Source organism: Drosophila subobscura, chromosome U, assembly GCF_008121235.1.
Source record: "Drosophila subobscura isolate 14011-0131.10 chromosome U, UCBerk_Dsub_1.0, whole genome shotgun sequence".
Classification (NCBI taxonomy): Eukaryota; Metazoa; Arthropoda; class Insecta; order Diptera; family Drosophilidae; genus Drosophila; species Drosophila subobscura.
Genome location: NC_048534.1, coordinates 16,459,089 through 16,471,805, shown reverse-complemented (window position 1 = coordinate 16,471,805; position 12,717 = coordinate 16,459,089). Strand labels below are relative to the sequence as shown.

Genomic DNA, 12,717 nt, shown 5'->3' with positions numbered 1-12,717 from the left:
CTGGAATTTTACCAAATAATTTTGTAAAAATTGTACATACTTTAGCCATAGCCCCTGTACATATTATTGCCATCATTTAATACCATTTTTAAAACAATCATCAAATGTTTAACGACGTTAACTCACTAAATCCTTTCTAACAAGTAGAGCCACCGGGTTCACCGAAAACACCAGAGCCCTGCCAATCGAACAACGATTGCATTGAGAGCGAGGCCTGTTATATGGGTCTGTGCCAGGATCCGTGCGAATTTGCCAAGATATGCGCCGCAAGTGCCAAGTGTACGGCTAAGAGTCATCGACCCATATGCACCTGTCCGCAGGGACATGAGGGCAATCCAATGGTCAAGTGTGTGCCCACCGAAACCTCAAGTAAGGCACTAATCAAATTAATCAATACAAAATAATTCAGAAAATGGGAAAAACTAAACGAGGGATAAATGCTATACAAGTATATTTATGTTTGACATATTTTAATACAATTTATTCACCTTCCAGTTGAATGCACAGAAAATACCGACTGCGGTGTCACGGAGGCTTGCATTAATCAGAGATGCCAGCATCCATGCGATGTCCATGATCCCTGTGCCACGAATGCCATTTGCATCAACACCAACCATGCTGCGGACTGCAGTTGTGGCGATGGTTTCCAGGGCAATGGACGTGTCGGCTGTCAGCCAGGTTAGTATCGCTAAAGAGCTATAACACACAGTATATGGCACATTTCTGTTGTCCTCCAACGAGTCCTTTGCTAATCTTACACATCGTTTCGTTTCCCAAATGCTCTCTCTTTCATAAACACTGTACAAATACCCGTACACCATGTATACACCATGTATAAAACTTGTACCGTCCCGACACCTCAACTATAAATACACCCACAAATCGTACAACCTGAATCTCGCACCCGTAATCGTAACCCAAAACAATAGCACGCACCCATGTCTGCCAATACAACGAGGACTGTCCACCGACGAAGCTTTGCGATCGCCTCAATCGTCGCTGCATCAATCCCTGCCAAGAGGATTCCTGTGGCGAGAATGCCGAGTGCGTACCCGTCAACCACGGCACCGATTGTCGCTGCCTGCCCGGCTTCCTGGGCAATGCCTATGTGCAGTGTTCGCCGCTGCAGGGATGTCGTGCCGACACCGAGTGCGATTCTAGTCAGGCCTGCATCAATGGAAAGTGTGCATCGCCCTGCCAGTGCGGAGCTTTTGCCCTCTGCGATGTGATCAACCATCGTGGGGTGTGCAAGTGCCCGCCTGGATATAATGGAAATCCCCAGGTGGGCTGCAGTCCACCGCAGAATCCCTGTGATCCCAATCCCTGTGGCCTCAGTGCCCTGTGCGAACTGGACAACGGCAATCCAATTTGTTATTGTCCCAAGGGACTCACGGGAAATCCATTCAAGAATTGCAGTAAGTATTCCTTTAAGTATTATCCACAAATCTACAAAAAACTAATTAATCTTGTTCAATCAGTCCCGGAAGGCGATGAATGCACACCGAATCCATGCGGACCCAACTCTGGATGTCGTCGCGTTGATGGTCAACCCATCTGCTTCTGCCTGCCCGAATACGAGGGTCAGCCACCGTCGATAGCCTGCGAGCTTCCATCGAACCCATGCGAACCGTCGCCATGCGGCCCCAACACACAGTGCTCTGTGCTGAGCAACGGCTTCTCCAAGTGCACCTGCCTGCCGGGCTACGTGGAAAGTCCCAACACCATTCGGGGCTGTGTGGAGCCGATCAACCCATGCGATCCCAGTCCCTGTGGCACTGGTGCCATCTGCGACTCGTCGCGTCAGCCAGTGTGCTACTGTCCAGACAACAAGATTGGAAATCCCTTCAGGCTGTGCGAGAAGCCCGCGGTGTCGGTTGAGCTATGTCAGCCAGGTCCTTGTGGCCGGAATGCCGACTGCTATGTGGCCGGCAATCGTGAGGAATGCTACTGTCGCTCTGGATATGTCGGCGATGCCTACCAAGGATGCCGCGAGCCAAGTCGTACCGTCTGCGACCCTAATCCATGCGGCCCCAATGCCAATTGCGTTGTGGCCGGCGATGGACAGACCGCCTGCGTGTGCCCCGAAGGTCTCTCAGGGGACCCAACATCTCTTGTGGGCTGTCACGGCTATGAGTGTCAGGTGGATGCCGATTGTCCACACAGCAAGGCCTGCATGGGCTTCCGTTGCTACGATCCCTGCCCCGGAGCTTGCGGCCATGGAGCCAACTGCCGCGTTGAGGAGCACCATCCCGTGTGCTCGTGCAATGCTGGCTTGACTGGCAACCCAGGAGTCCGTTGCTATGCCCTGGACCATCCGAAGACCAATCCGTGTGTGCCCAGTCCCTGTGGCGTTAATAGCGAGTGCAAGTTGCTCAACAATCGCGCCGTTTGCTCCTGCATTCCCGGCTACCTGGGAGACCCAGAGTCGGGTTGCCAGCCGGAATGTGACATCAACTCGGACTGCGGCGAAACCTTGTCGTGCATCAACCACAAGTGCGTGGATCCCTGTGCGGGTGCCATTTGCGGTATCAATGCCATTTGCAATGTCCGCCAGCATACGCCAGTGTGCCATTGCTTGGACGGATTCGCCGGCGATGCCTTCCTGCAGTGCGTGCCGATTGGCATTTTGAAGAACGTTTCCCGTGACCCGTGTGCGCCATCACCCTGTGGACCACGCGACGTTTGCTCGGTCTATGGCGATGGTGTGGCATTGTGTGATCCCTGCTTTGGACCCAATGCCCAGCAGAATCCCCGCTGCCGACCGGAATGCGTGGCCAACTCAGACTGCCCCTTCGATCGTGCCTGTTTGGGTCAGCGTTGCCTCGATCCCTGCCCCGGTTCTTGCGGTCGCAATGCCGCGTGCAATGTGTATGAGCATAATCCGGTGTGTTCCTGTCCCGCAGGACTCTATGGAAATCCCTACGAACAGTGCACCATTCAATCGGCAATTGTGCCAACACCAGCGCCAAGCTGCGCGAAGCTGCAGTGCGGTGCCAATGCTGAGTGCAAGCGTGCCCCCGGTGGCCTCGCCTGCGTCTGCCGTAAGGGATACTTTGGTGATCCACATATCGGCTGTCGCCCAGAGTGCGTACTCAATAGCGACTGCCCTGCGGACAAGGCCTGCATGAACTCCAAGTGTGTAGAGGCCTGTGCCGGCGTGTGTGGCATCAACGCCGTATGCCGTGTGGTAAACCATGCCCCAGTGTGCATCTGTTCCGAGGGTTACAGTGGAGATGCATCCATTTCCTGCAACCCCTACTATCTGCCACCCGATTCAACGCCCATTGTGCGGCCTCATCCTTGCGAACCATCGCCCTGCGGTCCCAATTCACGCTGTCTGGCCACCTCCGAGGGATATGCCGCCTGCTCCTGCCTGCCCAACTTCAAGGGTGCACCGCCCGTCTGCCAGCCCGAGTGCGTCGTCAGCTCCGAGTGTGCCCCCAACCAGGCTTGTCTGAATCAGAGATGCGCAGATCCCTGTCCAGGTATCTGCGGTGTCGGAGCGCGCTGCGAGGTTCTCAATCACAATCCAATTTGCTCTTGCGAGCAAAAGTTCGAGGGAGATCCGTTCGTTGCCTGCTCGCCCATACCCGAGCCGGGACGTGAGGTTGATCTGCCAAAGAATCCGTGCGTGCCCTCGCCCTGTGGACCCAACTCCATCTGCCAGATCAAACAGAACCGCCCCGTGTGCTCGTGTGTGGCCAACTACATCGGCAGCCCGCCCTATTGCCGTCCAGAGTGTACCCTGAGCAGCGAGTGTCCCTCGGACAAGGCCTGCATCCATGAGAAGTGCCAGAACCCGTGCGCCAATGTCTGTGGACACAATGCCCGCTGCACGGTCATCGCGCACTCTGCTCACTGCAGCTGCGACCAGGGCTACGAGGGAGATGCCTTCATCGGCTGCTCCCAGACAAAGGAAGAGAGTAAGTCGTAGCACAATCAGTTTATGATGGATTCTGTATTTATAATTCTTATCCACACAGAATCCGGTGATGACTTTGGACCCTGCTATCCCAATCCTTGTGCTGAGAACGCTGTGTGCACCCCACACAATAATGCAGCTCGCTGTAGCTGCATAGAGCCGTACTTTGGCGATCCGTACAGCACTGGCTGCCGTCCCGAATGTATCTACAGCTCGGAATGCCCCTCATCGCTGGCGTGCATCAAGCAGCACTGTCGCAATCCCTGCACCGGTGCGTGTGGACCCAATGCCGAGTGTGCGGTGGTTAACCACTTGCCATCCTGCATCTGTTCACGTGGCCACGAGGGCGATCCGTTCGTGGGCTGCAAGCGTATGCCCGTGGGACCTGTGAGCGTCTGTGAGCCAAATCCCTGTGGACCCAACAGCATCTGCCGTACGGTGGAAGGCCATCCCACATGCAGCTGCCAGGTAGGGTACTTTGGTGCCCCGCCCCAGTGCCGACCCGAGTGCGTCGTCAGCTCGGAGTGCTCGCAGCATTTGGCATGCATCAACCAGAAGTGTGCCGATCCTTGTGCCGAAACCTGCGGCTTCAATGCCAAGTGTCAAGTGAAAAACCACAATCCGATATGCTCCTGTCCCAACGACTACATAGGCGATCCCTTCGAGCAATGTGTGCCCAAGCGTAAGTCCAATCTAAGCCTGAGTCAAGCTTCATGTCTAATTTTGCATTTTGTAGCATCTGAACCTCCACGCAATGTGGATCCCTGCCTGCCCAGTCCATGCGGACCCAATGCCAATTGCCGGAATGTGAATAATCGCGCTGAGTGCTCCTGTGCTCAGGGCATGTTCGGTGCTCCACCGAGCTGCCGACCCGAGTGCGTTATTAATGAAGATTGTCCATCGAATCGCGCTTGCATTCGACAAAGATGCGAGGATCCTTGCATTGGAATCTGTGGCTTTAATGCCCAGTGCTCCACACAGAACCATCAGCCCAAGTGCGGTTGCATTGAGGGCTTCGAGGGCGACCCGTACACCGGTTGCAATATGCGAGAGAGTGAGTACACATTTTCCAGAGTATTTGCTATCCTTTCCAAGAGCGCAGGATGTTTGCTCGTAATGTTACATGTTCCTTTCAGTGGTGCTCTAGACGTAAATGGCTTTTGGTTTTCATTTTCATTTATTTATGCATGTTCTTTGTATTGTTTATTGTGTACATTTTGTAGCATCCATTTTAGCTTTAAGTCTATTGTGTTTGTATCCATATCCTGTATCTATATCTATATCCATTCCTATCCTTGCTTGCTATGATAGTCGTGGTCCTGGACCAACCCACCGATCCATGTCACCCATCCCCATGTGGTGCGAATGCCATTTGTCGCGAACGCAACGGTGCCGGTTCCTGCAGCTGCATCCAGAATTATTTCGGTGATCCATACATTAATTGCCGCCCCGAGTGCGTGCAGAACAGTGACTGCCCCGCGAGCCGGGCCTGCCTCAATATGAAGTGTCGCGATCCGTGCGAAAATGCCTGTGGCTTCAATGCCATCTGTCGAGTGGCCCATCACCAGGCGGTCTGTAGCTGTGAGCCCGGTTTCACGGGCAATCCACAACGTGCCTGCGTCGAACGTCCCTCAAGTATGCCCGACCAAGAATGTCCCAAAGAGTCATCTCTAAATATTTTATGCCCATCCTCTTCTTAGATATGTACCTGCCCTTGCCCAAAGACCCTTGTAGACCATCGCCCTGTGGCTTGTTTAGCACTTGCCACGTGGCTGGCGATCATCCCGTCTGCGCTTGCCTGCCGGACTACCTTGGTGTTCCGCCCAACTGCAAGCCAGAGTGCCGCACCAGTGGGGAATGTCCCTCGGATAGGGCGTGTATCAATCAACGTTGCCGCGATCCCTGTCCCGGCACCTGTGGCTACAATGCGCGTTGTCGCTGCACGAATCACTCTCCCATTTGTAGCTGCATCGATGGCTACACTGGAGATCCGTTCCACCAGTGTCTGCCCGAAAGAAGTAGGTTTCCCCTCAAACAATTACTCCCCTGGATAGCGTCTCCAACTGAAATGTCGTATGTTTGTAGAACCAGCACCAATACCAGACCCCATTGTGCCATTGAATCCCTGCGTGCCATCGCCCTGCGGCCCCAACTCTCAGTGCCAGGTGGCCAGCACCGGAGCCGTGTGCTCCTGCGTGGCCAACTACATTGGACGTCCGCCGGCCTGCCGGCCAGAGTGTAGCATCAATTCGGAGTGCCCCGCCCGGATGGCCTGCATGAATGCGCGTTGTGCCGACCCGTGCATCGGTTCCTGCGGCAACAATGCCCTCTGTCACGTCAGCCAGCATGCACCCGTGTGCATGTGCGAGCCTGGGTTCAGCGGCGATCCCTTCTCCGGCTGCTACAAGATCTTAGAAAGTAGGTCCTTCTAGGGAAATACTCTCAGCAGTTGTCCAAAATACTCAAACCCCTTCATTTCTGTGCCAACATAGCGCCCGTTGAGGTCTCTCAACCATGTCGTCCCAGTCCTTGCGGTTTGAATGCCTTGTGCGAGGAGCGAAATCGCGCTGCTGCCTGCAAATGTCTGCCCGAATACTTTGGGGATCCGTACACTGAGTGTCGCCCCGAGTGCGTCATCAATTCGGACTGTCCAAAGTCGCGTGCCTGCGTCAATCAGAGATGCGTCGATCCCTGTCCCGGAATGTGCGGTCATAGCGCCCTCTGTGCTGTCTTCAATCATGCGCCCAACTGTGAATGTCTGCCCGGCTACACGGGAAACCCCATTGTCGGCTGTCACCTGGTGCCCGAGACGCCACGCTGTAAGACCCACCCAAAAGTTAGGCCCCCACGTGAAACCCTATTAATTGTCGCCATTTACCGCCCTCCTGCCCGATCTAGATCCCGATCCCATAGTACCCGAAAATCCATGCCAACCCTCGCCCTGCGGCCTCTACAGCAACTGTCGCCCGGTCAATGGCCATGCGGTGTGCTCCTGTGTACCCAACTACATTGGCTCTCCGCCCAACTGCCGACCCGAGTGCATGAGCAGCTCGGAGTGTGCACAGGACAAGTCGTGTTTGAATGAACGGTGCAAAGATCCCTGCCCGGGCACCTGTGGCAACAATGCGCTCTGCCGTGTCGTTAACCATAATCCCATCTGCTCCTGCAGTCCCGGCTTCAGCGGTGATCCATTCGTGCGCTGTTTCCCACAAGAAAGTAAGAATCGAAGGCAAAACTCGACTAGTTTCGGCAAGCCGAAGGTTCGAATACCTTTGCAGATTGAGAGAAATGAGAGAGTACTTTTTGAAGACTATATGGTATGTTTATCCGATGGTCCGACAGTCCCGAAACTATCCAGTTTGCAGCTTGGATCCGATCTAGCTCACAACTACTTGCATTTCTATGTCATTTTTTCTTCCACAACTGCCTCTGATAGGGCACATTATTTTCGTAAATGCATCTGCAAGGGTATACAAACCGAAATGATCTCTCATCATCGCTTATCAATGGAAGTGCCCCCCTAGTACTTTCTCCATTTCATTCCATGCTTGTCATCATCCTCCCTATATTTATACAATATCTTTACTTTATTATCTCTTTTATATGTACTCTATTTTGTATGGCTTATCTTTGTGCATGCTGTTATCATATTTGTGGTGTCCTGGTGTCGTGGTGTGATGTTACATTTAGAACGCCCCATCGTCCATGATCGTGTCGAGCCATGCGTTCCATCGCCCTGTGGGCCAAACTCTCAGTGTCGGGTGTCGGCGGCTAATGAGCAGGCCGTCTGCTCATGCTTGCAACATTATGTGGGTAGGGCGCCAAATTGCCGACCTGAGTGCACCTCAGACTCGGAGTGTGCCGGCAACATGGCATGCATCAATCTGCGGTGCCGGGATCCCTGCGTGGGTACCTGCGGCAGTCAGACCACATGTCTTGTAAATAATCATAGACCGATCTGCCGCTGCCTCGAAGGCTATGCGGGCGATCCATTCTCCGAGTGTAGTCCACAAAGTAAGGGTCAAAACAAGTCAAAGAGTGTTTGACGCAACGCCAATGTCATTGCCCTGCATTGCTAAACCGCCACCCTTTCCCCACTTCATTCATTTAGTTATCGTAACGCCCGAGGTGGCACAGCCCTGCAATCCCAGTCCCTGCGGCGCCAATGCGGTGTGCAACGAGCGCAACGGCGTTGGCTCCTGTTCCTGCCTGCCCGAATACAGTGGCGATCCGTACACCGAATGCCGGCCGGAGTGTGTCCTGAACAGCGACTGTTCGAAGAATCGCGCCTGCCTCAACAACAAGTGCCGCGATCCCTGCCCCGGCGTGTGCGGTGTCTCCGCCGAGTGCCATGTGATTAACCACGCGCCCAGCTGCAGCTGCCCCTCCGGATACACGGGCAATCCATCACAGTACTGCCGGGAAATACCAAAATGTAGGGTCAATCTTTTGTCTCACGATCTCCTGAAACACCTCGGTTCAATGCGTTTTATTTCCCGTTGAATTTTAGTGGCCCCGCCTGTCCAGCCATGTCGCCCGTCGCCATGCGGCCCTTACAGCCAGTGCCGCGAGGTGAACGGACATGCGGTCTGCTCGTGCACGACCAACTATGTGGGCACTCCGCCCGCTTGTCGACCAGAGTGCTCGGTCAGTTCCGAGTGCTCCCAAGACAGAGCTTGCGTGAACCTGCGCTGTGTAGACCCCTGTCCCGGAACCTGCGGCCACGAGGCCATTTGCAAGGTGACGAACCACAATCCCATCTGCTCGTGCCCCAGTGGCTTCACTGGTGATCCGTTTGTGCGATGCGCCCCACGGCAACAAGAACCGGAACAGCCCAAGTCCAATGAGAGTCCCTGCGTGCCCAGTCCCTGCGGTCGCAACTCCCAATGTCGCGTGGTGGGCGAGACTGGCGTCTGTTCCTGTCTGCCCAACTTCGTGGGCCGTGCCCCCAACTGCCGTCCAGAGTGTACTCTCAATTCCGAGTGTCCTGCCAATCTGGCGTGCATCAATGAGCGCTGCATAGACCCGTGTCCGGGCTCGTGCGGCTTCAATGCCTACTGCAGTGTCGTTGGCCACTCGCCCATCTGCTCCTGCGACAATGGCTACACTGGCGATCCATTCGCTGGCTGCAATCCGCAACGTAAGCGCGTCACTTCGAAGCTTCCTTTCCCTCCCGTTTGATATTCGACCTAATCTCGTTTCGTCTGTGACCTGCAGCCTTGCCCGAACCCGATGAGCGCCTGACACCCTGCCAACCCTCGCCCTGCGGCCCCAATGCCGAATGCCGTGAACGCAATGGCGCCGGCTCCTGTACGTGTCTGCCAGAGTACTTTGGCGATCCGTACAGTGGCTGTCGACCCGAGTGCGTGGTGAACAGTGATTGCTCACGCGACAAGTCGTGCGTCAACCAGAAATGCGTGGACCCTTGTCCAGGTGTTTGTGGCCTGAACGCCGAGTGTCGTGTGTCCAATCACTTGCCCAGCTGCTCCTGTCTGGCCGGATACACTGGAAATCCCTCGAGTGCATGCCGTGAAATACCCCAACTCCCACCACCACGTAGGTGTACCTGCAGAAATGCTAAATGAAACAAAGACTTAATCCCAACTAAAACCCATTCCCCCAGCCCTGGCCGATGTGAATCCCTGTAGACCCTCGCCCTGCGGTCCGTACAGCCAGTGTCGGGAGATCAATAACCATGCCGTGTGCTCTTGCCAGCCCGGACTCGTTGGCTCTGCCCCCAATTGTCGGCCCGAGTGTATCATAAGCTCCGATTGTGCCCAAGATCTCAACTGTCAGAATCAAAAGTGTGTGGACCCGTGTCCGGGCACATGCGGCATTGAGGCGCGTTGCCAGGTCATTAACCACTATCCTGCATGCTCCTGTGCCCCAGGCTACACCGGCGATCCCTTCAATCGATGCACGAAAATATTGTGTAAGCATGTCTAGAAGTCCCATTCGAAGGAGGTGCAAGCCAATTGGAGGATATCAAATTCAACCAATTGGCTTGCACTGCCTTAATCACGGTTGCCATCTATATTTTGCTGTCTCACTTGTTGTGTTCTATAATCTTTAAGTATATGTATGTACATATGTACATATGTACATATGTCGGATCTTAATATTGTTTGCAGTGATTCACTACGAAATTGCCTGCAGTGTTCCCTTTCATTGTCTTCTTTGCACTTTACCGTTTGCATCGTTTACCGTTTACTGCATCGCCATGCACGCACCGTCTTGTCCACTGTTTGTCTCATTGCTCTGCTGTGATGGTGTTAGTGTTTGAGCTAACGAATTTAAGGAGACAAGCAAGCTGCTTGGGTAGAGAGAGAGATTAGTTGAGAGAGAGCTACAAGCTGCAGACAGTGAGAGGGAGGGTTCTCGATGCGACAAAGAAAGTGAAGAACAACGAAAGCGTGAACTCTGACGGTAAACCTGTCAATAATTATATTCCGACATATACATACATACTTATATTAATGTCCCCTAAAATGGTATTATAATGGATACCCCTCTCTCTTGTGCATGGCAACCGTGTGCCCCGATACTCCCTTCCTTCCTATTGCATGTATTATACACTCTTTACTTTAATGTTTGATTTTTTTCTATTTCTCTATTTTATGTTTTTGTGATTTTATGTACACTATGTAAACTACTATCCATCCAACTCAAACTCCAACTCCAATCTATCTCCGATCTATCCGACTACCTATGTAATTGTTATGTGTAAATTGTGTGTTTATGGCATGGATATATTGACTATGGCTATTGGCTATTGGCTATGTGTAGTGGAGCCCACAATAACCGAAAAGACCGGTAATCCCTGTGTACCCTCACCGTGCGGAGCCAACTCGAAATGCATTGATGTGCGCGGTTCGCCTGCATGCTCCTGTCTGCCGGACTACCTCGGACGGCCGCCAAACTGTCGGCCCGAGTGCATGAGTAGTGCCGACTGTCCGGCGAATCTCGCGTGTGTCAATCAGCGTTGCGCAGATCCGTGTGTCGGAGCTTGTGGCCAGAACTCTCTGTGCCAGGTGATCAAGCATCGTCCAACATGCGAATGCGTGCCTGGTTACACCGGCGATCCGTTCTCCGGCTGTGCTGTTGTACAGCAAAGTATATATCAATTGCATGCCAACGTATACCTTGTTCTCCTCCACTCACTCCCCGACTTTTCCATTATTTTCTTTCCTGTATAGTTACCCCAACGGAGGCGCCACGTAATCCCTGCAATCCCAGTCCGTGCGGTGCTAATGCCGTGTGTCGGGAGCGCAACAGCGCTGGCTCCTGCACCTGTCTGCCAGAATACTTTGGCGATCCGTACAGTGGCTGCCGACCGGAATGTGTACAGAACGATGACTGCGATCGCTCCCGTGCCTGCATCAACAGCAAGTGTCAAGATCCTTGTCCCGGTGCGTGCGGCATTAATGCCGAGTGCCGTGTCCTAAATCATGGTCCCAACTGCAACTGCTTCGAAGGGTACACTGGAGATCCGCATCGTTCGTGCGAACCGATTGAAGTTGTCACACGACGACCGGAGAACCCATGCCAGCCCTCGCCCTGCGGACCCTACAGCCAGTGCCTGGACACGAACAGCCATGCGGTGTGTTCATGCCTGGAAGGCTACATTGGAGCGCCGCCCAGCTGCAAGCCGGAATGTGTCGTCAGCTCGGAGTGCCCCCAGAATCGCGCGTGCATCAACCAAAAGTGTGCCGATCCGTGTCGCGGATCCTGCGGCAACAATGCCAAGTGCCAGGTGGTGAACCACAATCCAATCTGCAGCTGTGTGCCCGGCATGACCGGCGATCCCATCAGCGGCTGTTCACCCAGCGAAGATGGCAAGAGCACGGATAACCCATGTGTGCCCTCGCCCTGCGGCCCTAACTCCATTTGCCGTGAGATCGGAAACCAAGCGGCCTGCTCCTGCAATGCCAATTACATTGGACGTCCACCCAACTGCCGGCCAGAGTGTACCAACAACGACGAGTGCCAGAATCATCTGTCCTGCCAGCAGGAACGCTGCGTAGACCCGTGCCCTGGCTCTTGCGGCAGCAATGCCGTCTGTCAGGTGGTGCAACACAATGCCGTCTGCTCCTGTGCCGATGGCTACGAGGGTGAGCCGCTCTTTGGCTGCCAGCTGATACCCCTGCTCCTGCCCACAGAAGCGCCCACATCGCCATGCGAACCGTCACCATGCGGCCCCCATGCCGAGTGCCGCGAACGCAACGGGGCCGGCGCCTGCTACTGCCATGAGGGCTTCGAGGGCAATGCCTACGATGCCCAGCGTGGCTGCCGACGCGAGTGCGAGATCAACGATGAGTGCACGGCCGCCCAGGCGTGTGTACGCTTCAAGTGCATCGATCCATGTGATAATATGTGCGGAGAGTACGCTCTCTGTACGGTCGATAACCATGTGCCCACCTGCAACTGCCCACCAGGCTACAGTGGAGATCCGTTCTTCAGCTGCAAGCCAGTCCCAGTTACCCCACGGCCACCGCTCAACCCGTGCAATCCCTCGCCCTGCGGCCCCAACAGCAACTGTCGCAGCATCAACAACCAGGCCGTGTGCTCCTGCCAGTCAGGCTTCGTCAATCAGCCACCCAACTGCCGCCCCGAGTGCATAGTCAGTGCAGAGTGTGCCCCAGAGCGGGCTTGTGTGAACAAGAAGTGTGTGGATCCATGTCTGCACACCTGCGGCATTCGTGCCATTTGCAGCACCAAGAACCACAGCCCCATCTGCACATGCCCTCGCGGCATGACCGGCGATCCCTTCGTACAGTGCACCAGGATACGTGAGT

General features: G+C 54.4%; 1 protein-coding gene across 7 annotated transcripts in view; it reads left to right on the top strand.

Moving 5' to 3' along the window:
• LOC117902348 overlaps window positions 1-12,717 on the top strand; it is a 116,738-nt gene that overhangs the window by 63,375 nt on the left and 40,646 nt on the right. For 3 of the 7 annotated variants that reach the window (XM_034813657.1, XM_034813651.1, XM_034813655.1), the window contains 18 exons: window positions 148-369; window positions 496-678; window positions 930-1,415; window positions 1,479-3,923; window positions 3,984-4,604; window positions 4,659-4,976; window positions 5,234-5,557; window positions 5,623-5,940; window positions 6,008-6,340; window positions 6,415-6,741; window positions 6,821-7,138; window positions 7,613-7,936; window positions 8,034-8,357; window positions 8,433-9,062; window positions 9,140-9,478; window positions 9,546-9,854; window positions 10,709-11,035; window positions 11,119-12,711. In XM_034813657.1, coding sequence (XP_034669548.1) covers window positions 148-369; window positions 496-678; window positions 930-1,415; window positions 1,479-3,923; window positions 3,984-4,604; window positions 4,659-4,976; window positions 5,234-5,557; window positions 5,623-5,940; window positions 6,008-6,340; window positions 6,415-6,741; window positions 6,821-7,138; window positions 7,613-7,936; window positions 8,034-8,357; window positions 8,433-9,062; window positions 9,140-9,478; window positions 9,546-9,854; window positions 10,709-11,035; window positions 11,119-12,711 — 9,741 coding nt within the window. The remainder of the gene's footprint in view (window positions 1-147; window positions 370-495; window positions 679-929; window positions 1,416-1,478; window positions 3,924-3,983; window positions 4,605-4,658; window positions 4,977-5,233; window positions 5,558-5,622; window positions 5,941-6,007; window positions 6,341-6,414; window positions 6,742-6,820; window positions 7,139-7,612; window positions 7,937-8,033; window positions 8,358-8,432; window positions 9,063-9,139; window positions 9,479-9,545; window positions 9,855-10,708; window positions 11,036-11,118; window positions 12,712-12,717) is intronic. The other 4 variants (XM_034813652.1, XM_034813656.1, XM_034813653.1 and 1 more) reach the window with 3 other exon arrangements.